We start from the raw sequence: 27353 nt of genomic DNA, 5'->3' as shown, positions 1-27353 counted from the left end.
ACAGACACAACCCACTGTTTTTGTAACTCCTGTGTGTTTTTAACATAAACTTGTGTGTATTTGACAGTTTAAGCGCAGTAAGAGAACTTAGTTTAGTACTCACATGCCATGTGGCAGCCACTTTCTCTGCGTTTGCTTCGGATGTGTGCGCTCAGAAAACCGTATATATATCTGAAGTTTAAACTAATAACGCTATGCATGATTTCAGCACGATACACATGATAACCAAAACCAAACAAATGTTTTTTTTTAACAGAGTATCTCAGCTACAAGCTGTAAAGGCACAGCCCTATTCTGGAAATAAGGGCGGGGAGCAGCAGCTAATTTGCATTTAAAGAGAAACAGCACGTTTCTGCTTCCACTCAAAATGGGCATTTTCAAAATGATATAATAAATGATCTGGGGGGTATTTGGAGCTGAAACTTCACAAGACACATTTTGGGGACACCCAAGATTTATACTACATAATGTAAAAAGGGGCATAATAAGTCTCCCTTTAGCACAAATAGAGCATGTGAAATAAATAAGGAGTGTTTTGCGTTACCTGTTGAGGCGACAGGAGGATAGAGTGGGTTTTGTTTGTCTTTATCTTAGATTGATGAGAACAGCCCAGCACTCTTAGTGACGTTCTCCAACACTCTGGACTAAGAAGCTGCTCAGAAGAACCTGCAGGAAAGTGAACACAGTCAATTTTTCTGAGCACAAATAGCATTTGAAAAATAATTTCAAGTATATTTTCCCTTGCGGCAAAACATTCATAGGTAGTTTTTGGAATTTACATTTAATGTGTTGTAAATTATGGTTATAAACATCATGCTAAACTACCACAGCAAGCATAAAAAGGAGGTTTAGACACATAAAAAAATACAATATGAAAAAAATCCATAATCAAATCTACAAAAGCAGATCTGGACTAACTTAGACTTTACATTTATAAATATAATGTAGCAGACACTGGAGAGTTCCAGATTTGATACGAAGCATAATATCCAAGTATCTTTTTAAAAAAACAAAGACTGTGACCCAAAATATGAGGTTTGCAAGTAAATTGAAATAAATTAACCATTATTCTGAGATTAATAAATTAGGGTTTCATTGTGACAATTTCACATGGAACCAATAAAAGAAAAAAGAAAAAAAAAAAAAGGAACATACTCTGCATGAGCAGACGAAGGAAGTCACTGTAGTGGTCTGGAAACTGGTAAAGCAGCAGTTCAGTCCAATGTTTGCAGAAGATGTTGAAGGGCATGAGGACTTCTGGCTCAGGTTCCAACCCACAGGTGCACAGAGCCTTATGGATTATTGCCATCAATCGGCTACGCTCAGAGAACTGAGGCTGCATCACCGACAGCCACTGTGCTAAGTCAAACTAGAAACAAAACAGATTATTCAATTAAATTTTCAAAAAGTTGCAAACATGAGCTACACATTCAAAAGCAAAAAGTAGAGCAATCAAAGTCTCAGAAGGCCATGGGAAGGATCCAGTGGGAGGTGGTTGAGGAGTTCTGATTGTTCCGTAATTTAAATGAGGTTGTTTTATTGTTTTTATGTTCCCGCTATTTCTGCACAAAAATAATCCTCCTGCTCTGAGGGTTTTGATATGGGAATTTACCAATAAAATTGTGATAAAAGATATGACAGCAATACCTCACATAATAAGAACAAACCAGAGAAATTCTCTAAATGGAACAAAAAAAAAAACACACTAGAAAATTTTTTATTTTGCACATTCTTTTTAAATCCATAATGCTTTCAATTGCAACCTAAATGGTAAACATTTAAAGCATTATTATTCAATGAAGGTAAATTACTTTTGTGAGGAGCATGAATATGACATCACCACTGTCAATGTGGAGTGTGTTAACCACTTCTTCGTACAGAGAGACCAGCTCTGCAGGAGAGGCGTTTGGGGTGAAGTAGGGTGAAAGAAGGTTACAGAGGTGTCTGTTTAGCAGGATGGTCTTCAGCATCTGTTTACATTCTGATTGGACATCCCGGATGAACACCTACAGTCAAAGATACATTTAATATAAACTTAAGACAGAGCTCTAACTATAAAACCACAGACATTTACTTTTAAACAGGAAAAGAAGAGAAAACATCATTATATTTGATTACAAGTGCTGAAATAATTGAAAACGATACCTGACCAAGGATCTCTATACAGGATGTGAAAAACTGGCGGGTGGGTGGATGTCTCTGTGTGTCTTCACACACAAAGGACACTATCTGATAGAAAGCAGCGATGCCCACCTTCAGTATGCCAGGGGAAGAATTCTGTTTGTAAGCATTAACCAAGGCCCTAAACAAAAAACATGATATTTACATTTAGTGGTGCAAGTATAGAAAGTGTAGAAATTGATTTGAGCAGCTACTGACGTAATGAAGTTCTCTGTGTGCACGGCCGCCTCTGCCAGACTTTGAGGAGGAGCTTTGATTCCATCAGCCTGTAGCTGTTTAATATCACTCTTGAGGCACTGGATTTGATTCTGCACTGGATCAAGTTTGTGCATTCTTGAGTACTGAAACACACAATGAGAAACAGAGAGAGGGCTCATGAAAATATAGGATTTTTAGGGGGGGTTGCCAAAATTATTTATAATATTAATGCAGAAAAATACATTCAATATGCTTCAAATGATTGTTCATATATGTAAATAGGCACTTCTTTGATGACAAGACAAAGTGATGGAGTTTGGTAAAAGCAGTCCTCATCTCATGTGAGTGTACAAAATATAAAAAATTTTGAGTACAACCAGCACAAAGCAGAACGATTGAAATTGCATATGTTCACCTTAACAGTAATATGTGCGGGACCCTGACAGGGCTGTCCGCCTTTGCCACGGCACTCTAACTGCATTGAGAGCTGGTCTTCTCGGTTTATGTAGAGCTGTGGCAACACCTCCAACAGTTCATTGTCTAGAACAACCTGCTGAGTTTCCCGGACCGTTGCCAACCTGAGAAGAGGTCACAGTTGTGATTTACAACATTGTTTAGCACATACGAGATGCAAATACAGCACCACAGCTTATCATTGAGTAATTTAAGAGGCACCAGTTATTAATAACGGCACTGAAGACTTACTCAAGATGCACTTATGCACTGTAAGTGAGTTTTGACATCAGTACATCAATCAATACATGCTTGCTTCAAAGTGAGAGAGAGTAAGTGCTCATGTATTGCATCTTACTTGGCTTGATGCTGGAGCTTAGCAAGGTCTTCCTGAATTAAGGCAGTGGAGATTCTCTCATCAGACAGGCTCTCAGTGGGAATGTCAGGCACTGGAGCTTTCATAGGCACAAACAACAGCGCCCCCTGGGGAGCATCATGCTTTCTCAGATGAGTGAGAATTCGTTCCCTTGCTGTAAATAAATAGAAATTATTTAATGCAAAAAGTGAAATCTGCTGTTTAATGAATCTGTACAGCAAACTGTGACAATCACTAAGTGCTAAATACCCAACAGCCAAAAAGACATGTTAAAGAGGTCCTCGGACGCCCATTAACCACAAGTTGATATGATTCTTTAGGGTCTTAATGAAAAGTCTATAATATACTATTGGTTAAAAATTCTCAATGGTAGTGTAAAACAACACCCTTTTTACCTGTTAAAATGAGCTCTGCAAAAATCATCCCATTCTGAAGGGATTGTTCCTTTAAATGCAAATGAGCTCTGCTCACCCCTCTCTTCTCTCTGTGGAGTGACGAGCTGCTCTGAGAGATTGTTTAGACTACCACTATGTTCATTATTACATCCAGCAACAGAACACCTCAATCGCTCATTCGGAGATATTCTTGTCTAACTTACATCCCTGCTCCAGCATCAAAACAGTGGAGGTCGGACTGTTACAGCTGATCTGAGGTAAGACGCTCATGTCAATCAACTATCGTAGGAGCGGCCTCCGTTGGTGTGACACCACACCGACAGGCATCTGAGAATGGCTCAATTTGAAAAAGGGGATATTATTTTTACAGATCCACTGCATAGATTTTTATCATTATAGGGTAGATTTGTAGATACACTGCCAACACACATTAATGTTCAAACAACCTGTAAAAGTGAAGTTTGCATCCGATGACCCCTTAAAAAAAATGTATTATACAAAACTACAACTTGCTGAAAATGCAATTTTGACTGTTATAAATAAAAGAATCCTGATATCAGAGTATGATAATCAGTGAAAGTGGGTTTAGTACCAGCTAAAGGATTGATGAAGTCAGTGAAGATGGATGAGCTGGTGTTCTGGGAGAGTGCAGGTTCACTCTTGACCTTTGACCACAGATTGAGCACTTCCTGCAGCTCATGTTGGACTCGCTCAATGTCCACATGCTCCATCCACACCTCCTAAAGATCAAGTGACACACATAGATATGGCATCAATTCATATTTCATAATGTTTTGTGTCAAAAATGTCTTCAGTATCACCTGAAAATATGCATCTGAACAAAAAATAAAATAATGGCCATCATTTTGTTAAAGGTTTATCTATATACGTGACATTTATTAAAAAAAGGTTTTGAAGCATTTTCCATAAATTGCTAAGGGTTTGATGCAAATGACGTGCAAATAACAAATGCAACTCTTTCTAGCTCTTACATCATATTACACAGAGTATGTTAAATTTGAACTGTTTAGCTTTCAGCACCACATCTTTTAAAGTTATCAAAAATGTTCCAGAAAATTTTCCAGAGAAATGTCCAGAGAAAGTATTTGTAAAATATGTTTAAACAGTAATACTACTGTTTAAAAGTTCAAACGTTTAAGGTCTGTAAGTCAAAAAGTTTGAGGCCAGTCATTTTCTTTTTTAAAGAAATTAATATTTTTAATTAGTACAGAGGCATTAAATTAATAAAGAGTGAAAGTAAAGACATCTTTATTGTTATAAAATATTTCTATTTCACATAAATGCTGTTCTTTTGAACTTTCTATACTATAGAGAATCCTGAAAAATGTTTCATGGCTTCCACAGAAATATTAAGCAACTGTTTGAAACACTGATAATAATAACAAATGTTTGTTGAGAACCATGTCACTGAACACTGAAGTAATGGTTGCTAAAATTCAGTGTTGCCAGAGGAATAAACTACATTTTATTTTTATTAACTGTTATTTAAAATTGTAATAATACTTCACAAAATGAACAAAAACTTATACTATATTTTTAACTAAATGCAGCCTTGGTGAGGATATGAAAATACTTTCAAAAACATTTATACCATTTTTTTTTTTTTACCAAACCAAACTTTTAAAATAAGGATTTGTTGAAGAGACATCTTGACATCTTATGTTTAAATTGTAAGGGATTGTTTTAAATTACATTTTTATTTGAAACTATCTACTAAATCCTTTTTATATCTCTGACCTCTTAAAAATAAAAAGATAAAGAATGCACTCTACTGGACTCAAACAAGCCCTCACCTGCTGGCGCTGCATGATTTTGGCTAGGCGATGGGTGTCATACTGCTTTGGCAAAGAGGGCAAGTAAATTTCCTGCTTCTGAAGGTTTTCATCATCCAGCCACAAAGCAAACACAGTGAAGAGCCTGAACAACAAGAGTTTTCAGAATTTATTTTCTGTTCTAACTTTATGGTTGAATGATAAGCCTTCTATTTACAAATTAAGTAAACTAAAAATGGTCACACTTTATTTTGTATGTTACTTGAGAGTAATACAAATGAAGAACACATATGAGACCCTGGATCACAAAACCAGTCATAAGTAGCACGGTTATATTTGTAGTAATAGCCAAAAATACAACGTACGGGTCAAAATTATCGTGGCCAAAAATCATTAGGATATTAAGTAAAGATCATGTTCCATGAAGATATTTTGTAAATTTCCTACCATAAATATATCAAAACTTAATTTTTGATTAGTAACATGCATTGCTAAGAACTTCATTACAACTTTAAAGGTGATTTTCACAGTATTTTTATATTTTTGCACCCTCAGATTCCAGATTTTCAAATAGTTGTATCTCTGCCAAATATAGCCCTATCCTAACAAACCATAGATCAATGTAAAGCTTATTTATTTATCTTCATATTATAATTTAGCTGACCCTTATGACTGGTTTTGTGGTCCAGGGTCACATATGTATACACACATCTTAGAATGTTACTTTCAGATGTTGTAGACAAAGACCAATCACTTAACACTCAACAGTACTCAAGAGTAAATAAAATAATGGATGCTGAGAGAACAAAATTCTGGACGTTACCGCACAAGCTCAGTGTGCAGCTCAGGAGAGGTCATGTACTGGGTGATGGGTGTCCCCGGGGTGAGAAGACCATCACTGGATTCACCGCTTGAGCAGGGCACTTTCAAAGCCTTGCTAGCAGCGTGGTGGAAATCAGAAACTTCAACCAGCCGCTGTCTAAGGCTTTTTAACAAGGACAGATGGGCCACACTATGGAAGTAACGCCTCCCAATACAGCCTTTCACCTCAAGCCTGAAAACAATCAGAAAAAAAATGAAATTAGACAAGGGTTCAGAAATACCCATAATCAAACAAACCACTGTACCACACATGCAGTTCAAAACTCACAAATATTATACATTACTCTATGTAATGTACAAGACAAAATATACATTCCTGTAGTCATTGCTGCAAAATAAACCTTGAGTGGGTCTTTGGGACACTGAAACAGACTACTATCCAAAAAATAAAACAAACAAACAGACAGACAATGTGTCCTGGAAGTATTTCATTCTTTTAAAGGATCAGACACTTTAAAATAAAAAAATCTTATTTCTTTCTTCAGTCAAAAAGAAATAAAGGTTTTTAAAAGAAAACATTCCAGGATTGTTCTTCATATAGTGGACATCAATGGGAACATTTGTGGTTAAAAAGTATATACATTTTTATTTATTTTCAGAAAATTACAGATTGTTTCGCTATATAAGACCCTTATTCCTCGTCTGGGATCGTGTAGAGGCCTTTGAAGCTGCACTGAAACTGCAATTTGGACCTTCAGCCTCTTAGGTCCCACTGACATCCACTATATGGAGAAAATTCCTGAAATGTTTTCCTCAAAAACCTTAATTACTTTTTAACTGAAGAAAGAAAGACATGAACATCTTGGATGACATGGAGGTGAGTAAATTATCAGGAAATTTTTATTCTGTAAGTGAACTAATCCTTTAAAGGAAAGGGATTGTAAAGTTCAAGTGTTTCAAAGTCATGTAATAAAAACTGATATTGTGCAGATACAAAATAATAACATACTGACAAACACAGGACATGAAATGCCATTTGACATGATGTTCAACACATAACAGACAGCAGAACATAGAAGTTGTGTAAGTCAAAGAGCTGGAACATCACTCTTGTGAGTCATCAGTACTGCTACATAAAGCTTAGAGTAAAATCTGGTGAAACATGAAATGAATGAAATCATCAATAAGAAAGGAGTACAAAAAGGGAAATGAGGGGGAGGAAGAAAAAAAAAGGCAAGAGGAACAGGGTGAACATTTTCACTTCAGTATAGCTCGTACAACATGTGCTTTGAATCCAACATGCATTATGCAACAACTGAACTTTAGTGAAGTGAAATAGCATGATATATCTAAAAAGTTTAGAAGGAGCCAGATACCAGAAATAACAAGCCAAACGGAAACAAAATGTTTCCATGTTTAACGCACCCGAACTCTGGTCCAGGTTGACGGAGGTAAAGTTGGAAAAATTTCTGCCACACCAAAGGCAGGAGTGGATGATCTGCAGGGGTAGCTAAAGCTTGTTGAGCCCAGCGATAGATCATCAGTCTCTGCAGGGACGGGACAACCTGAAGCTTAAGCCGCACCTGGGCTTTCTGACAAACCGAAAACAAACAGGTCAATGAATTATGTGTTTATTGTACTATGAACGTACAAAAACATTTACAGCTAGCCAAACCTTTTATCTTTCCATGATGTATACTTATTTACATTTTAAAAGACAAAATACATTCCCTCTAAGGGAACATAGGACAGGAGTTGGGAAGAAAAAGTTAGTTTATTTGATCACAAAGGTTTTGCACTGGCCAAAAGTTCACAAAAAATAATAATTCTTCCTCACATCTCATGTTTATTTCATCACCATGTCACATTAGGGGCTTCATAAAGAAAGAGCTGATGCAGGCAGATGAGTTTTAACCATACACAAAATGAAAAATCTTGACAATCTAGGAAGTGTACCTTCAGAGCCTGATCTGGTGTGTAAGCAGGGTTTGAGAGGAGCTCATGCTCCACACAGCGTCGCAGCTGAGAGTCTTCCTCGAACATTGTCTCCATGTTGAGGACCAACCAAGCAAACCACACCTTAAGACAAAATAAAAACAAAGAGAGGGAAATGATAACTAAAAGTAATTAGATCTAGATGTGCTGTACAAGCAATAACCTGCACTTACCTCTACTGTGAGAGAATTGCCCTCAATGAAGGATGGAGTAACATTTCCAGCCACTATCCAGCCCATAAAAGATGACAGCAAACCTTTGTCTCCATGATAACCTAAAGCACTCTAAAAGGCAAATCCAAAAACACATAAGTAAGTTACTTTAAGCCATTTGTTAAAAAAAAAAGGCTGTTAAAACATCAGCCTAGAAAAACAACCTTATGATGTTGGTAGAGAATTTTCTGGAGACATTCCTCTTGTTGGTGAAGAAATGCAGCACGGCACAGGTGGTCCAGAAGGTAGAGAACAGCTTTGTCTCGATGCCAGAGGTTCTGTTCTGTCAAAACCTGAAGCCAGAACTCCAGAACAGCTACGGCACCAACACGCCCAGGTCTGGAGCTCTCCACAATATGAGCCTAAAAAAATAATAAAATATTCCCATAATCTCAAAAATTTCAAGTAGGGATGTAACAATATCAAAATCTCACAATACAATAATATCGTGACATGAAGTCCATGTTATGATATTTATTGTAATATTTAAAAAGACAAATGAAGAATTGGAAAAAATTGAAAATTTTGTACATTTTAAAGTTAAATCATTATATCTAATGCACTTTGATAGTTCAAAATTAAGACGTTCCAACCCATGTTCTTAACTAAGAAAACTTAAAGGAACACTACTTTTTTTGAAAATAGGCTCATTAGGCACAATGATATCAGGTGCTGCGTAATATCATTGCGCCTGCTGCACCCATGGTACTGCAGCAAAGTTCCGTGATTATTACGCCGACTTTTAAGATTTTATTTTGACGGAAACGACAGTAGAGCTTTTATTTTGAAGGAAAATTCCAGTTTCCACGAAAACAGGCTTACAAAAACTACAAATCTTGTGAAATGCCGTAATCATCTGCTGCAAAAATAAAGTATAACCGTTGGCCATTGCGTACCCAAACACGCTCTAAACTCACAGCACATCCAATAAACGAGTTCACTGCATTCATTCACTCTGAAGAGACATTCTGAGGCGCAGAAAACACCAGATCACGAATCTGCTCGCCTGAACAATGTGTGCGCTTCGTTTTGAAACGCACAGCGAAAACAGACTTGATGAAGGAATTAAGCCATATTGCGCTTTCAGTCTTAGTTTGTTTCACAGATACTGTGTCAAAGCATAATGGCTCAAAACACAACTTTATAGACCTTTTATGTTAGAATAAGAAGTTTAAATATGTTAAAACTACACTTTTTGCCCAGAAGACCTATCGTTTCATATCATCATGCGACCACAATAATACTGAGATAGTTTTGCTATCTTTGCTATCTTACTGCTATCTTCAAGTTTAGGTTTTAGTTGAAAGGTTTTGTATTAAAAAACAAAATATAAATATTTTTATTTATACAAAAGTTTGAAGTGAGTAAGATTTTTTAAAAATAAATTAACAGATTTTACCTTAAAATATATTAAAGAGAAAAGAGTTATTTTCAATTAACTAAATTTCACAACATTACTGTTTTCACAGTATTCCTGATCAAATAAATGCAGTGAGCATAAGAGACTCTCAAAGACTCTAAAAATTAAAGATTTATCCATGCTTTTGTTTCCGTAAGAGCTGACATGGCCATGTGTACATTTTATAGGTTTGGCGTCCAGTCTCACCCAACTCCAGCTATTTTTAGCTGTACAAAACAGCTCGTTTTGCTGGTTGATATTGCAAATTGGTGTGTCTTACTATGGAATGCACGTTGTTATTCTTCTCGTTATTTCCCTATAGTGGCTAATGAAGTCTTGCCCATAGGCTTACTTCGCGTTGAAAAATAAGGTGGACACCAATTGTGAACTTTTAAACTATAAGGTATATTTTTTAATGGGTGACTTGGATTGGATAATGAAGAAAAAAAGAGCAAAATGTGCCTATATATGTGGAAAATCCTTTAACTCAATTCAGAATCCCACCTGGATCACACTGTTTAGAAGTTTGATGTTTTCACATGTAGATGTGCCAATTAGATGCTGGGCCACCTTCTGTGTGACCTGCTGGGTCACACCCTGAGTGCCACTATCCAGTTGCAAGAACAGCTGGATACAGCTCAGAAACCTGATTAACATTTAGAGAAAAGCATTGGTATTGTTTACATACATTACCTACAGCAATATATTAATTTACTATTTATGGTATAAATTCAAAAAACACATCCCAAGGAAGATGTAATTCTAACGAAAGTGATAAATATATCACAACATAAACACAGATTCTTAACTGTTCATTCTTGAGCAGGTAAAACTGGCAATGGTAAACCAGCGGAAGAATGTTTTCCAGTATGTGCACTACAGCTTTGAGATGACGGGACTGAACCAGAGTCTTCAGCAGAGGTATTCCATCACTGCAGAACTTCTCCAAACTGTCAAATGCAAAACACTGAAAATTAATTCTTGTTACCAGATATGGATTTTCATCTTGCTTGGAACATTACTGTTGATGAATCAGCAAGTCTATGGGTGCTACACTTCATCTGTTAGAATCAAAAAAGTGTCAATATTCCTACCTGTGCCCAACGGTGGTCATGTCAATAGCCAGAAAACAGCCGATGGGGATGCCCGCTTTGACTGCTTTGAACACTGGGTGCATGGTGGGAGAGTCTGTGATCTCAGGCACACTGGGGACACTGGAGGAGGGAAGAGGGCACCAGGCATCCTGAGGACTTATTTCATTGGCATGGAGCTTTAGCCTCAGAACCAGGTCCCAGGCCCACTGGTTAAATGAGGATTCTGGAGTCTGGCCGAGCCGTACCACGTTAGCCAGGTAAGACACCTGCAGAGAGTTATAACGTAGAAAATGTGAGCTGATAACTTCTTTGAGGAAATTTGTTAATTATTAACTGACTGACTTTTAACTGTTATTTCTGCTGATGAATGGAGGTGAACCACTGCAAACTAATCCTTTTACATAGTTGCATTAACCTCCACCCACACAAAACAACAAATGATGAATAAGAGCCTTATTTCATGTGAAACTTACCTGTTTGATGCCTTCTGATAAGATGCCACCATATGGTTTGTCTGTGAGATATTTTTGATATGCTTCAATCACCAAAAGTGCAATTTCACTGTGCAAAGATGCTGGTAGAATGAGGCAACCATTCTGTTGGTGAGAGAGAAAGTTATCCTTCTTATTGTTCAGCTAACTGAACGGTCAGATTGTCTACATGAGGAATTAGCTTGCATCAGGCCTATCAATGACTCATCAGGGAATGTAAAAACTTAGCATAAAAGTACACTATCCATGGACACATCTGTTAGATAATAAATCAGCGCTTATCTTTCCAGATTCATGACTGAGACTCACAGACTGAAATCCCCAGTTGAGGCCCTCTAGTACGATGCAGGCTAATCTGTTCTCCACAGCAGTGAGACTGAAGTTCAGCAGCCAATCTCGGATCAACCCCACCTCAGCTTGAGCTGGCGTCCACAAGTGCAGGGGCAGCTCCTTGAACAGGTACAGTGACACCTGGAAAGATAATTATATTAAGGGTAAATAATTGAAATAGTATTGTAGTAGCTTAAAAAATTACGGTTGAAGCACTGATGTCACATGGACTATTTTAACAATGTCCTTACTACCTTTTTGGGTTTTGAACATGTCAGTTGCGTTGTTGGAACGTTATGAGGGTGAGTAATTAATAACAAAATTTTCATTTTTGGGTGAACTATCCCTTTAATAGAAATCTTAGCTACAATTAAATTTCTACATCTCATGATATGACTGACACTGTTTTAACAAGATTAAGTAGTTCAATTTTAAAAATGTATCTCGAGACACTGTGTTTCATTCTGCTTCATCTACAACAGCTTCTCTGAATGCATATTTACTGTCACTTGCTCAGCTGTTGTTCTTCATCTATTTCTGATCATCCCGTTACTACAGAAATCAGTAGTCAAGTGTGACTCTTTAAACAGTTCTTATGTGTTGGTAGACTGATTGACGGTAGTTCACTCACCATGCCCACTTTCTCTATGGTCTCTCTCAGTCTCTCCAACAGCACAGAGATGATGTGAGGGTGGGCAGTCGCTATAGCCGCAAGCAACTCCCGGCCAACTTTAGAAAAGATCTCACGGGTGGTGATACTAACATAGGACACCTTAACGGAAAGAGTAATCAATCATTTATTGCAAGGTAAAACATCTGGATGATGTTATGATTAGATGATGGATTTGTCGTGCAGGTCTTCAGTAACAGTAACAGAAAAAAAAAAATCTAATCACCTCGTATATCTCTAGCACTATGTTCCTGACAAATTCAGGGTCTACGTCAGTACGTCTGGGCTGTGCCATGTGTGCAAATGTTGTCAAAAGGCAGATTCCATCTGAGCTGTTTATTTCCGACAGCCAGTGGTGAAACTTCTCCTGATGGCTTGGATCTGGATATACATAAACACACACTAAACCAGGGCACTGGGACCCACTAGGGGCCCTCAGTACACTTCCAAAGGAGGTCGCAAGACTTAAATAATTTAAAATAAGCTAAAAGAGCTACAAATCAAGACCAAGATGGCATATTTAAATGTATTCAAATAACAACTACTATTTTTAATTTAAAACCATGGTCATGGTCTTGGAACAACTGTAAATGACAAATTACTTAAAAAGTCTATGTAAATTCATTGGCAAAAAAAAGTAGAAACTCTGAAGAACATCGTTATTGAAACAAAATGTAAGTATTTATAATTATTTTACATAAAGTGAGCAGCTTTGTGAATACAACTGATTTAGGACAAATATCTTAGATGAGCCTTCATATATTGTCACTGCTCTAAACTATTTTTTTTGTTTCACCAGCATCAGATGTGATTGGTGTCTCACCTCTGAGCCCCTGGATACAGTCCTCAGCACTCAAACTACAGCTTAGCTTCTCCAGACCATCCATCTCTGCACACTGCATAATGTAGAAGATCTTCCACAGCATGGAGCTGGATAACGTGCCATACGGCATCTCAGACATGAACAGCCATATGCCCAGTCTGTGAACCAATGAAGAGTTAGTTAACTAGATAATGCTTAACAAATAGATGTACATAGTAAAGTATTGCTTTAGTTGAAATCTTTATTTGACAGCAAACATAGAGAAGGGGAATGGGATCAGGGCACAATGTAGGCCAGATGTGAACCTACTTTTCCCATAAGCACCAAAGGTTAATGTCTGTAAAATGTGCGCTAACAGTTAGCCCCAGCTCTGGAATTATTCTATACCTCTTGGCCTTGAGCACATGAAGCACTGCTCTCAGGAAGAGATGGTCAAACTCCACCTGCAGCTTCTCCATTGAAAATGACTGTTCCTGCATTGTGGTCCTGCTCACACCTGTCAGGCTGATGTACTGCGCCCAGTGGTCACTAACATAGCAGAGTGTCATCCTAAAATAAAAAAAATAAGAAAAAAAACCCCTCAAAGGTCCATTCTGTAAAAATGTGATGTCAGATATACAGTTTTATAGTATATAAAAAGACTTAATAATTAAATTAATAAAGCTTACAAACCTAATCATGTATCCAATTCTTTTCACAAACTGGCGATACCGTGCTCTGTTGTAAGTCTGCAAGCCGACAGCAAGCAGTTCAACCAGTGAAGAAGCAAATGCAAATATCTTCATCATCTTTTGACTGGTGGTGGCTTGAGGCTGATAGTCACCTATAGGCAAGAATGACATTTAACCGGTCAACTAATTAGAATTGACAACAATAAAAATGTCAAGTCTTAGGGGAAATGCATGCCATTTTTTTTCCATTTCAGATCCCATTCACTTTCACTTTACATACAAAAATGGCCAGGACATATTTCAATATTTCTTCATTTGTGCTCTACTAAAAAAAGTCACATGAGGATGAATAAATAATGATAAAATTTGCTTTTCTGGGTGAACAATGTCTTAATTAAGCAAGTTAATACTATACAATCTATTAACCAGTAAATAAGTAAAGCCAGATGCACACTGAACATTGTATGGCTGTGTCGTTATGGGGCTTGATGACAGTCTCACCTGTAGAGCAGATACCAAGTAAATGTTTGAAGAGCTCATCAAAGGGAAACTGAGAGAACAGAGAAACCAGATCATCCTCAGACAGCAGCATCCAGCTCGTTTCTGGGTCTTCATCCTGAGAAAGTTCACAAGAGTGTTACAGTAGGCATCACATGGGAATATGGTGTAAAGTCATAACAAAGGCTTTGTTGGTGGTTACATAAGAGACACAAAATATTGACACTTTCGGTCTGCTGACAGAAGTAAATCTCAAACCTAAGAGATAACAATGCCTCAAAACAGCAGGCTGTGAGGTATAATCAGCAGTTAACTGATTTCTGACGCCAATATATGCAGTGAGGTTTGAAGCCATTAGTTAAAAAAAATTAAAATGCTTCTGTTTTCCATTTTATCCACTCTCTTATAAAGCATTGACAGGGGCTGAGCAGAGATGTTTCATGATGGATCCTCACCTCCTCTCCACCTTCATCCACTAGAGTCCAGTTACCGGACGCAGGTCCTGTAAGACTGTTGTTGCCCTTTGCGTCACTAGGCTTCATGTGTCCCAGGAAGTCTGCACGGTGCCTGCATGTCAAACACACAACTCCATATTCAATGAAATGGAAAATGTCTTCATCTTCAGTTCATGCTTTTAGTTATATCTGTTTCAAAGTAATAGCTTTTTGAGTCAGACTCAGTGGTGATGATATAAACAATAATAAAGAAGGAAAAAATTCAATGCATCTTAAGCTCAGTTTCCAGTAAAGCTAATCTTTACCTCGCTGGAGACATGAGAATGGCCAGCGCCTGCATGAAATGATACACTCCAGATGGGTTATCCAATACTTTGATCTATAGCAGGAAAGAAGATCAAATGATTATTATAAGACTTTTTTTTTTAAACATATATTTTTAAATTTCCCTGTTAACATTTACTGCGTCATTGTTGTTGCAGCTCACATCAACGCTCTGCTTCAGTACCTGTAGGAATGGCACAGCCCATTTCCCCACACCTGCCGGGCAGCAGAGCAGGTGGTTAAGGATGAACAGATGATCTCCTGTAGAACCAACCTGATGCAGCACAGACACCTGGATGGAGAAAAGAAGATCTTTTAAACTATCTTCTTTTATGTCTATAGTAATTTAAGGGCATTAATATTGCAAGCTTAGCTCGCATTAAAGAACATCAGAATAAAATATTTACAACATTTCCAAGCTATTTATAGCTACTAATATTTTATATAAATTATTACGAAATATTACAATTACTTTCAAAACTAAATTTTTTTTATATTTTTGAAAGTCTCTTATGTTTACCAAGGCTGTGTTTATTTGATCAAAAATGCAATAATTATTATAATTTAAAATAATATTTTCTTATATTATGATCTCATGTTATCATAACATTGCCGTTTTCCAGTTCATTAGCTGGTTAATGGAGGTCTTTACCAGCCTCTGAAGCCACAGATGGATGTCAGCCTGAAACTGAGAATCATCAAGGACCCGCCGGGTGAAGATGAACAGCACGCTGATGCTCTCCTTCAGTGGTTGCAAAGACGAGGGCTGAGACTTCGGACTCACTAAGAAGTGCAATACAAAACAAACCACACAAAAATCAATAGACAGCATGACATTCAAAATCACACACAGAATTACTTTCAGCTGTACTCCTTTCATTTTTCAATGATGAGTTTGACCAGACAAAATAACACAAAAGTAATAAATCTTTGGATAAACCAATCTTTGGATAAAAGTGTCTGCTGAATACACAAACACAGAACAAGCAAATTTCAATGAGTATCAAATTTAAAATGCTTATTAATTTAATTATGCATTTCATTTGCCTCAAAATTGGAAAGGAAAAAAGGAAAGGAAAGGAAAGGACGTGACATGTGGCCAAGTATGGTGACCCATACTCGGAATTTGTGCTCTGCATTTAACTCATCCAAGTGCACACACACACCGTGAACACACACCCGGAGCAGTGGGCAGCCATATTGCTATCGCTGCGGCACCCGGGGAGCAGTTGGGGGATCGGTGCCTTGCTCAAGGGACTCACCTCAGTCGTGGTATTGAGGGTGGAGAGAGCGCTGGATATTCACTCCCACCACCTTCAATCCCTGCCGGACCTGGGACTCGAACCCGCAACCTTTCAGTTACAAGCCCGACTCCCTATCCATTAGGTCACGGCTGCCTCAAAAATTGATGTTTTCTAAGGCCAAACAACCAGTGTAATATATGAAAGTATTTGAGAAACCCTGACAGTCATTGTACTCATTCGCAAGCAGTGTAAACTAACCAATTATTTGTGTTTCATGTACAGTCTAGACTTATCAGTGTGAACTTGCCTGTGCTTGTATCTTGCACAGCCACACTTTTGGTGGTGGGGTTACTGCTGAGCAAGCGGTAGAGATAAGACTCCACTTGCAGACGGGACAGGATGGAGGTGTATGAGTGCAGGGCCACTGTCTGATGGAGAATTTCTGCTTTGGCAGAAAATAGATGCTTCAGCTCCACTAATGCAGCCTCGTTCAGTGTCACCTGTTGGTAGCAGTGGTAGCCAAACACCTTTGCCTGGTCCGCACATACACCCTGTAAAGCAAACAGGTGTGTTTGTGATTAATAAAATAGACTAATGCAATGCATTTTTATGGTAAAGGCATGGTGTGACTTAAGCAAACAATTGGGTTTAGAGTTTTGACAAGGACATACTATAAAACTTTATTAGACAAGAGATCACGCTATTAAGTTATATATATATATATATAAAAAATCAGGGTGTCCATCATTCACCAGTTCCTGAAACTGTACTGAATGAGTATTGAGGAAACAAACAGTATGCAGAACCACAAATCAAATTTAAACACAAGTGGAATTCGAATAAATTGAAGAAAAAAAAATCATATTGCTTTATATGAAAGCCCGTTTCCACCACTGAATAAAAAATAATTGCGACTTTTCTCAATCATGCAATTCTGACTTTCTTCTCAGAATTATGAGATATAAATGCAATTCCTAAAAATGAAGTAAAATAAAGTCACAATTTTGACTTTTTTCTCTTTTTTTCACAACTTTGTAACATGTAATTGCAAAAGCCATAATTGCGAGAAAAAAGTCTGAATTGCAAGACACAAGCTCACATTTATAAGTGTTATAAAGTGTTACTTTATAACACGCAATTGCGAGGTTACAGTATATATCACAATTTTGAAAAAAAAGTTAATTATTACGAGAAAAGTCAGAATTGTGAGATAAAAACTCACAATTCTATTTTTTCTCATTATTGTGAGTTTATATCTCACAATTTTGAGTAAAGTCATAATTGTGTGAAAAAAGTCAGAATTGTGAGACAGAAACTCACAATTAAGATTTTTTTTTTTCTCAGAATTGCAAGTTTACATCTTGAAATTCTGAATTTATAACATACAATTGCGAGTTTATATCTCACAATTTTGAGCAAAAAAGTCAGCTGCAAGATAAAAACTCACAATTCTGACTTTAGTTTAAAGAGAAAAAGTCAGAACTGTGAGATAAAATGTCGCAATAACCTTTTTTATTTATTATTCAGTGGCTTCCATAGCTTTAACTACTGAAGAGAGGCTTTTTTTTTTTTTTTTTTTTTTTTTTTTTACATTTTTTTAAAAGACTGTCTTGACATTTTACAGTTTATAGGATTTGATCTATATTTAGATAGAATTACAGACAGAAACATAGATTAAAAAACAACCGAAAGATAGAAAGATAGATAGATGCACAGGTAGGACAAACCTGTAATGAAAGCCTTTCATCCCTGAAGCTCCACAGGCGATTTTGCACATTTTTGCAATCTGAATTGGCAGCCTGCAGTTCAGTCTGGGCCTGCGTCAGCTGCTTACGGCACCTCCAGTAGCTCAGCAGCAGCTCGTACAGCTCATGTCCTTCTTGGTGGGCCAGACTCTGGAACTCCGCTTCATGAATCTCCACGTTTTCCAACCAGGAACCGGGTTCCCATGTACGTAGCTGCTCGCTAGTGAAGGGCTTCACAGACTGGCAGGTCCTAGGCAGCTCTGGGTAAAGCCTCTCCCTGGGTCTCTCCACATCAGCGACTTCCACAGGGACCAAGCTGGGCGGCGAGGATTCCTGGTTGGCCAGAGGAAGAACAGCTGGAGCTACTTGCCCTTCAGAAGCTACTGGCATAAAGGAAGCATCTAACAGTCCATAGGAGATAGAGTACGAGTCCTCTGAAAGCTGAGGCTCAGAGCAGGAGGCTGGGATTGATGGATATATAGAAGGAACACTAAATGGCTCGAGTTTAGCACTAAGAGGTTTAGGATCACTTTGAACGGGTGCCAAAGCTTGGTCCACCCAAGGTGCCATGTTTTGCGATGATGTCTCTTCATTGCAAGATGTTTTTTGCACTATTTCAGTCGTATCTGACAAAAGAACTTGGTCCTGGTCCTTCTCAGCTTTGTCATTGTCTAGTGAGGTCTGAGTGGCGGGTGGTTTCACATCAGGGGCCGGAGGCACATGAGGAAGGCTAAGGGGGATATCAGTGAACTCAGGAGCTGGTGCTGGCTCATTAACCTCAGTAGACGATCCTGAAGGCTTTCTAACAATCTCCGACTGTCTCTCCTTTTTGACCTGTTAATGTAGCATAACTATATTTAAGATTATGAGAAATATGCATCTTTAATAAAAACAAGAGCTAAACTGACAAAATTTAGTGTAGTATTTGGGCGAGTTTTCACCTGTGACTTCCCACTTGATTTGGACTTTGACTTTTTGGGTCTCACAGCCTCCATCTCCACACAGGCATCCACATTATTGTTATACAATTACTCCATTCCTCTATATCCACACAGAACCTGCACCGTACAAGTCATGAAGCTTTAAAGGTGAAATACCATTTAAAGAGACAGTTTCTGCTGTGAAACACAAAATGAAATGCTTTGCAAAATGACAGTCTCAGTTACCTTTCACTTTCATGTGGAAAAAAAGATGCAATGAAATTGAAAGGTGACGGAGACTGTCATTAGTCAGCATTCAGCAACATCCCTTTTTGTGTTTCTCATAACAAATAATGTCGTACGGGCTTGGAACAACTTTCTATGGCGCTACAATCATCTACGACAGACAGACACACACAGAAAGAAAGATAGAAAGATAGACAGATAGATAGATAGTCATCGGTGATTCAAGAAACACCTATATCAGCATGTAAACAACTGATGTCAATTGACAGCCACAAAACATTGAAGAGCCCGAACAGTAGTTCATGTCCAGCTGTTTAAACTATCTTTCTGTTATTTACAGTGAACAAATTAGTTGTTATTTCCACGAAGGAAGCTGCTATTTCTAGTTAAAAGTAAACCGAGATAAACAACTGCATCATAGGATGGCAGGGAGGAGCGGCTCAACCCACATAACCCCTGCTAACATTGTTGATTAGCTCCCCAAAACACAACAAAATCATCTCAGAATCGTCCCGTGTGGAAGGAAGATTAATACAACTCACCGAAATGATATTACGTGATATTAGTTTTTGAAACAGCAGCTGTCAGTCAGTCACAAAGCTTTAGCGGAGCTGTCAGCTCTCCAGAGTTTGTTTTGTTCCTGGACGTTATCGCAATACTGATCACGTGTCCCTCCACCCTCCAATGGCGAGCAGGAAGGGACAAAACGCGAAGGCAATACATTTTTTGTGGTTTCATAATATTTTATAAAACATTATATTAATAACACCATGCTAGCTTTCAAAGGACAGATATATTTTTGTTTATATATTTGATTTTATTTATTCTTCTAGTGTAGGCACATATAATGCAGGATTATCAGTGAAAGACGGATTAAAGGAAAGACACGAGACACAGTATCTGTGTGATGGCCTAGAGGTAGTTAAGAGTGTTGAGTCATATACATTTTCCGGTGATTAGTATAAATAAATAAATAAATAAATAGAAAAAGTCCTGTGTATACACACACTACTCTGCAAATGTCTTAGGCCGTTAGTATTTTCACCAAAAACAAAATTGTTTTAAGACAGTTATTGCTACCTTTACTGTAGTTTGTCAGTAGGAAATATCAGTTTGTATTTCAAAACATTCCTTTTGCCATTAATTGTAATAATCCAGTAAGATTTGGATTAGAGTCTGACAACAGCCAATGCTCCACACAGAGATCTGATCTCACCTTCATTCAGTTCATCTAGAATGACACAGAAACAACAAAAAAAAAAAAAATTGACAGACTAAATCCAGAAGAACCGTGGCAACGTCTCCTAGATGCTCTACAATGATCTACAAAACTACCTGAAAAACTATGAAAAAAGCAGTTTTAAACACAAAGGATGGTCACTCCAAATGCTGATTTGATTTAGTTAATAAAAACTAATTGAAAAATAAAAAAGCATCCTCACTTTGCAGCATTTTTACACATTTTAAGTGCCTAAAACTTCTTAAACTACTGTGGCTTTCCAGGTAGGTTTCCTCAGTCGCCTTGGAGACGTTGCCACAGCTCTTCTGGATTTAATCTGTTTTTTCTGTTTTTTAATGTCATCCCAAACGGACTGAATGATGGTCTAATCAGATCAGAGAATAAGTAATTGATGATAATTCTCCATTATTTTAAATAAAACCAGGTCAAACCTTCGTGTTGTACATTTCAACCATAAATAAGGCTAAAGACAACTCATTTTAGGATTATGGATTTTTTTTATTATTAAATTTCATAGATACATAAGCACTGGAAAAAAAAAAGTCCTGAAGCCACGTCACCAAAAGATTTCAGGGCCATCCTCAGCCCCAAAAGTCAGCTGACTCCAAACTGCTCTTGATATTGTTAAGATTTTCTCTCCTCTCCTTGGTCACCAGGTTGGCTTCACCCTTCTGTAGACGTTTTCTCTGAGCGGCCTTCTGCTGTTTCGTAAGCTGTTTCTTCACTTTCTGCCTGATGACCTCCTGCATTGGGGGACATCCAACTCATTTTAATACAGCAAAAAAAACCTTGAAAAAACTTGCATCATGAAAGCAAAGTTACATTTATTTTTTTCCTATTTATATACGCAAACCAAAAAGATTCAATTTATCATGCTTTTGTGACTGCAGAGGTAAACTTTTACCCCTAAAATTAAAAATGAATACTAATTACTATAAATATATATATATTTTTAAATATATAGTGTACACACTGGTGGTATGGTAGAACAACTGCCAACACTTCCGATGCTCATCTCACTGGTTGTTCTCCTCCTGTGTTCTGTCTCAAGGCTCATGTGGTCTCTGTGGGATCACATGAATCACATCATTAAATGTAAGAGTAAGGGATTTATATGAAGAAATACACTCAAAAATGAAAATTCATCATTAAGATTATACAAGATTATAATTCATGGAAATCTTTGTTTCCACTGCAGCTCCCAAACCAAATATGCCATAATATACCTGGCTGTGTTAAAATAATGCTTAAACTAGGCAACTTAAATGGACAGGTAGCACATTTATTAAAAATACTCAAACAAAATAAATTTCTGTTATTATTTCATCTCACCATCATGTCATTCCAAACCCTTAACACTTTTGTTCATCTTCAGCGCACAATTTTTACATATTTTTAGACTTTTTTTTAAATATTCTCTCATGCTTTTTGTCCATCCACTGAAAGTCCAAACTACATTTTTTAAGCTTTAATTTAGGCTTTTATTCATGTTTAAATATTGATAAACACATATTCATCATAGCACATTAAATAAGATAAACAGAAGCTCAATCATATTTGCTTGATGTGCAAGAACATACCTCATTGGTTTAAGTTACTGACAATTTTTATTTTTGGGTGGTCCATCCCTTGGCACAGTATGAACAGAAGCTTCATGGCATTATGAAAAGCTTACAACTATAAAAATGAGTCACACCACATGAAATGACATAAAAAGATTCCTTACCTGAAAGGCCTGAACTCTTTGTTGGATGCAGACAGATCAACCAAATCAGGGCACTCATCCTCCACCTCATTCTCCTCTTCCCTCTCTAAGTCTTTGGAAATGTCAGAAACAGTTTCTTTCTGAATGTCCTCTGAGGGGATCTCTTCTTCACATCGCGCTCCCTCGTGTTCCTCTGTGTCGCTTTCTTCTGTTGGACTCTCCTTACTAATTTTTAGTCCTTCCAGCTCAAGCATGGCATGTTTATATTCCTCCATGCTGATAGGGTCCTCTGAGGCTGCCTGATGTGCGTCGTCAGCAGACTCTGCAATGTCGTCATCATCCTCGTCTTCACTGAGTTCCTCACCCTCTGGACCTTCAGGGTGGAGCAAACGGTCGTCCTGCTGTAGCTCTTTGGTGTAGCCACTAGCTGAGATCTCCACATCGAGCGAGCAGGCTCTTCTGTATAGAGGAATATGTAATTCAGTCAAGTCTCTAAAGCCTTGACTATCTAAAATCGGACTATAACAAAGCAAGCTATAAGACAAATTACCTGATGTCTTTGAATGTTGGATAGAGTTCACTTTCATAGTTGAATCTTTTAATGAAAAAATCTCTAACACACTTGACATCCCGATCAAAGTACCTTTTGAGAAACAATGACAAACTTAATTTTAGTGCCAGTGCTTGTTACTTAATAAATGTCATCATCAGGTTATATAGTCACCATTCTGCATTTATATGTGAGGTGGAGACCATCTGAGGGAAGTCAATCATTGTGACGTGGTCGTTGTCATCAAGCATCAGGTTAAATTCATTGAAGTCTCCATGGATCAGGCCATGATTGGCAAGTTTGACTATTAGCTCCATGATTTCATTGTACAATGCAGCAGGGTCTTGAATTTCTCGAACCTGACACCTATTTGAAAAATAAAGCAACATTCAATGGAACTAGTCATGTGTTAAAAAAGAAATCTACAAAAACTATATTGGAATTTATGGAAGCCCATTTGCACCACTGAATAAAAAAAAACAAAAAAAAAACGTTAAGGTTATTTATCTCACAGTTCTGACTTTGCGAGTTATAAAGTCAGAATTGCGAGATATGAACTCAAAATTCTGGCATTTTTTCCTCATAATTGCATGATATAAGCTCACAATTGCAAGATCACTTGCAATTATGATTTTTCTTGCAATTTCAAGTTTATCTCTCACAATTTTGACTTTTTTCATGCAATTCTGACTTTCTCACAATTGCTAATTATAAAGTGAGAATTGTGTTAACTTACAGTTGTGAAAGTCAAGTGCAAGATATTCACAAATGCGAGTTTATCTCTCACAATTCTGACTTTTTTTTAATGCAATTCTGACTTGATTTCTTAGAATTGTGAGATATAAACTCGCAATTGAGAGTTATAAAGTCCAATTTTAAGGGGGAAAAATACTGATATGTTCTCACAACTGCAAGTTTATATCTCACAGTTCCTATTTAACTTGCAACTGTGTGTTATAAATTCAGAATTGTGAGATATAAACTTGCAATTAGGGGAAAAAGTAACAATTTTGAGTTTATATCTCAGAATTGCGGGTTTATGTTTTGCAATTCTGACATTATAAATTGCAATTGTGAGTTTATATCAAACAATTCTGAGAAAAAGTCAGATTTGCAAGTTTATATTTCGCAATTATGACTTTATAACACGCAATTGTGAGTTTATATCATGCAATTATGACCTCATTTCTCAGAATTGTGAGTTTATCACAATTCTGATTTTACAACTCGCAATTGCAAGTTTATGTCACAATTATGAGGAAAAAAAAGTCTGAATGATGTGATGCAAACTCGCAATTGCGAGAAAAAGTCAGAATTGTTAGATAAGAAGTCGCAATTACTTTTTTAAATTTTTAATTCAGTGACAGAAAACAGGCTTCTACAGCCTCTTTCTATTAAAGAGTGGTACAGGACAGATTAAAGGACAAGTTCACTTCCAAAACAAAGATTCACATATATGTACTCACCCCCTTGTCATCCAAGATGTTCAGGTCTTTCTTTCTTCAGTCGTTAAGAAATTATGTTTTTTGAGGAAAACATTTCTGCATTTTTCTCCATATAATGGTAATTTCATTATATGGAGAAAAATGCAGAAATGTTTTCCTGGTGCCCCGATTTTGAACTTCCAAAATGTAGTTTAAATGCGGCTTCAAACGATCCCAAATGTGGTTGTAAGCCAAGGAAGAAAGGTCTTATCTAGCAAAACGATCGGTTATTTTCATAAAAAATAATACAATTTATATACTTTTTAATGTCAGATGCTTGTCTTGTCTAGCTCTGCCTGGACTGTTTTTTTTTTTTTTTCGGTTCATGACAGTTAGGGTATGTCAAAAAACACCCATCTCATGTTCTCCCTCAACTTCAAAATCGTCCTATATCACTGTTTTACCTTTTTTGTTAAGGGTGTTTGATCTTCTTTGCATGTTCACTTTGCAAACACTGGGTCGGTACTTCTGCAGTGATGTAGGATGATTTTAAAATAATTTTTGAAGTTGAGGAAGAAAACACAATTGGAGTTTTTCGACCCTTCTTCCTCAGCTGGGATCATTTACAATTGCATTTGGGATCGTTTGAAGCCGTATTTAAACTGCATTTTGGAAGTTCAAAATCAGGGCACCATATCAGTCCATTATATGGAGAAAAATGCAGAAATGTTTTCCTCAAAAAACAATTTCTTTACGATTGAAGAAAGAAAGACATGAACATCTTGGATGACAAGGGGCTGAGTACATTATGTGTGAATCGTTGTTTTGGAAGTGAACTTCTCCTTTAATACAGGACACCACTGCACAGTTTGGCAGTGGTCAATGAACTTTCTATACAAGTAAATATTTAATGCAAGAAAATAAAGCAGTGTGTGAAAGTCTATTCATCTAAAGCAAAGTGCAGGTAAACTCACAGCGGGTAACCATTAATGAGCTCCATAACCACAGCATGCCTGTTGTAGTCCACTGGCTTTGGAACAGGAAACCCTCGATCATATAATGCCTGTAGAAAAACAAGGACTCTAGTTTATTTGAATACATTTTACTTTATAATACATCATTAATATACTGTAATTTACGTTCAAATTATTTCAGAAGAGAAGATTTGTATAAGCACAATGTAGTAGATCGTTGGGTCAGTAGGCAATTACACAGTTGACTGGGCATGACACACAAATAGACTCAAATCCCTCAGAATACTTAGAATTAACATTTTTGGGTTATTATGTGATACAATAGGGAACCTTAAATAGTAGTAGTAGTTATTTATTTTTCTGCCATGTCAGCATCAAAGGCTCTCTTCATGGCAAAACCTGAGTTGTAGAACTTTAAATAAAAGCATCTGCTATATCTGTGATTTTTTAACCAAAGGGCCTTTTGTTAGGGGTCCAATAAGTCTTAAATGAAATATATTTATAGTATATTAAAAAGCCAAAACACTAAAATTAGAGAAATAAAACATTAAACTAACATTATATTTAGGAGTTTATTTATTCGTATTATTGCAGATACACCAGAGGTACATATCAACTTAGATAGGAGGGCAAAGGGGAGTCCAAAAGATTAAGACCCACTGTGAAATATATAAATAACAGTAATGGATTGTGACAAAGTTGTATTTTCTGATTATTTTAATACCTGAAACGAATAAACTCAAATCCACACTTTGACACTGGCTTGTCCCAAAAACAACAACAACAAGAGAACTGTGTCTCTGTTCACAGAGCACAGAAAATACCCTCTTGGAATATATGGATATTACCTTCATGTATGCAAACTCTTTCATGGCAGAGAGCCGGGACAGGTACAGCCATGACATCTTGTGTCTGTGCTTGTGGTAATCTCTCTTGTTCTTCAGGTTCCTGAAAGATGTCCTACCCAGTCTGTGAAGTTTCATAGCAAACTGTTCTCCCTCAGAATTTGCAACAATGTAAATATCTGAAATATGGAAAAGCATTTTATGATAAATTAAATAAAAATATTTGAGGGTTAAGGGGGAAATGATTCATTAAAACTGTCAGGCTGCTTCATGCGAACAAATATTCTAAACAAAATGACCCAAACCTGACTCTTTGCCGACTCCCATCTGGTTTCCAACTGACAAAATCACATCCCTGGATGAAAGTGTCTTCAGTGCCAGGTAATCATAGCCACCGTAATTCAGTCGATACCCCTGCACAGCTACAGAGAGGAAACACGGTCAAAAGCGGCACTCGTTCACAGAAACATTACGGAATGAAACTTCATAATGCATTTACTTTTGCTGCGTTCATAGGCCAGTAGCTTGTGTTTGACCAGCTCCCGTAAAACCTTGTTGCATCCTCCATGTTTGAGACTGGCAATAGACGCAATCAGACTTACTGGGACGATCTCGTGGTTCTTCATGCCCATTTCCACCTGTGTATCCCGGAGAAACATAACTCATAACTCAACGGGACCTTTTAGATTGGGCTGACATCTTACTAAAGGATCAAGTTTCATAAACAGAACGTGAACTACATTATATGCCATGAAACGACTGACACTCATTTGACAATTTAATAAACATTCAGATAAAGGGCGAATCTTTATTTTGATTCAGACACAGACACCTGTATTTCGTCACATGATTGTTAAAAATACAGCTAAGGGAAAAGTTATTGTCAACAGATATGGCTTCTTTAAAATGATACATACCGCTGTGAGGACTCTAAAATCATCCCTGGACAGATACCTCAAGATAACGACGTTTAATTTCCCCATATTTGCAAACCCTTTGTTTCCTAATTTTAAGATTTCTTTTTTGCAAATGTTATTGCAAAGCGTGATTACTTCAACTAGCCGTTCCACATGTTCAAACCGGAAAAGCGCAGTAATCTGACGTTTACCTTCCTGAAGCACACGTGTTCGGAGCTTCTCTTGGCGGCCTGGAGTGGAACTGCATGTGACGCTTCATCTACTTGTACTTACAACCACAAAAACGATCAATTCCACATTTAAAACTGAAGCAGTATTTTGATTCTTGCCAAGTGAAGTAATAATGACACAGGAAAGAAAGAC

General features: G+C 37.2%; 2 protein-coding genes across 2 annotated transcripts in view; both read right to left on the bottom strand.

The window, feature by feature from the left end:
- The window catches only part of epg5 (ectopic P-granules autophagy protein 5 homolog (C. elegans)), a 29285-nt gene extending 9287 nt beyond the window's left edge, over positions 1-19998 (bottom strand). The window contains exons 1-33 of the mRNA XM_051109701.1: positions 19878-19998; positions 19111-19227; positions 18152-19003; positions 16728-16975; positions 15833-15959; positions 15365-15472; positions 15162-15235; positions 14857-14968; positions 14405-14519; positions 13905-14055; positions 13620-13781; positions 13233-13390; positions 12636-12790; positions 12371-12511; positions 11719-11880; positions 11392-11514; positions 10919-11184; positions 10634-10774; positions 10329-10470; positions 8590-8787; positions 8387-8497; positions 8175-8297; positions 7644-7810; positions 6220-6450; positions 5418-5541; positions 4196-4343; positions 3191-3362; positions 2795-2957; positions 2380-2522; positions 2146-2302; positions 1812-2006; positions 1156-1369; positions 545-666 (exon numbers count right to left, since the gene is read on the bottom strand). Of these exons, the coding sequence (XP_050965658.1) occupies positions 545-666; positions 1156-1369; positions 1812-2006; positions 2146-2302; positions 2380-2522; positions 2795-2957; positions 3191-3362; positions 4196-4343; positions 5418-5541; positions 6220-6450; positions 7644-7810; positions 8175-8297; positions 8387-8497; positions 8590-8787; positions 10329-10470; positions 10634-10774; positions 10919-11184; positions 11392-11514; positions 11719-11880; positions 12371-12511; positions 12636-12790; positions 13233-13390; positions 13620-13781; positions 13905-14055; positions 14405-14519; positions 14857-14968; positions 15162-15235; positions 15365-15472; positions 15833-15959; positions 16728-16975; positions 18152-19003; positions 19111-19164 (5559 nt within the window). The 5' untranslated portion in view covers positions 19165-19227; positions 19878-19998. The remainder of the gene's footprint in view (positions 1-544; positions 667-1155; positions 1370-1811; positions 2007-2145; positions 2303-2379; positions 2523-2794; positions 2958-3190; positions 3363-4195; positions 4344-5417; positions 5542-6219; positions 6451-7643; positions 7811-8174; positions 8298-8386; positions 8498-8589; positions 8788-10328; positions 10471-10633; positions 10775-10918; positions 11185-11391; positions 11515-11718; positions 11881-12370; positions 12512-12635; positions 12791-13232; positions 13391-13619; positions 13782-13904; positions 14056-14404; positions 14520-14856; positions 14969-15161; positions 15236-15364; positions 15473-15832; positions 15960-16727; positions 16976-18151; positions 19004-19110; positions 19228-19877) is intronic.
- Positions 19999-21071: 1073 nt separating this feature from the next.
- Positions 21072-27177, bottom strand: riok2 (RIO kinase 2 (yeast)). The gene is made up of 10 exons (XM_051111174.1): positions 26991-27177; positions 26573-26711; positions 26379-26495; positions 26077-26252; positions 25229-25317; positions 23005-23196; positions 22831-22923; positions 22302-22739; positions 21549-21639; positions 21072-21318 (listed from the first exon to the last, which is right to left on the bottom strand). Exons 1-10 carry the CDS (start codon positions 27054-27056, stop codon positions 21157-21159), a joined length of 1563 nt encoding a protein of 520 aa, XP_050967131.1. The 5' UTR covers positions 27057-27177; the 3' UTR covers positions 21072-21156.
- Positions 27178-27353: the final 176 nt, after the last annotated feature.

Source organism: Labeo rohita, chromosome 5 (assembly GCF_022985175.1).
Source record: "Labeo rohita strain BAU-BD-2019 chromosome 5, IGBB_LRoh.1.0, whole genome shotgun sequence".
In the NCBI taxonomy this organism is placed as follows: Eukaryota; Metazoa; Chordata; class Actinopteri; order Cypriniformes; family Cyprinidae; genus Labeo; species Labeo rohita.
The sequence above is the reverse complement of the archived record's forward strand: the minus strand, read 5'-3'. Positions and strand labels throughout refer to the sequence as shown.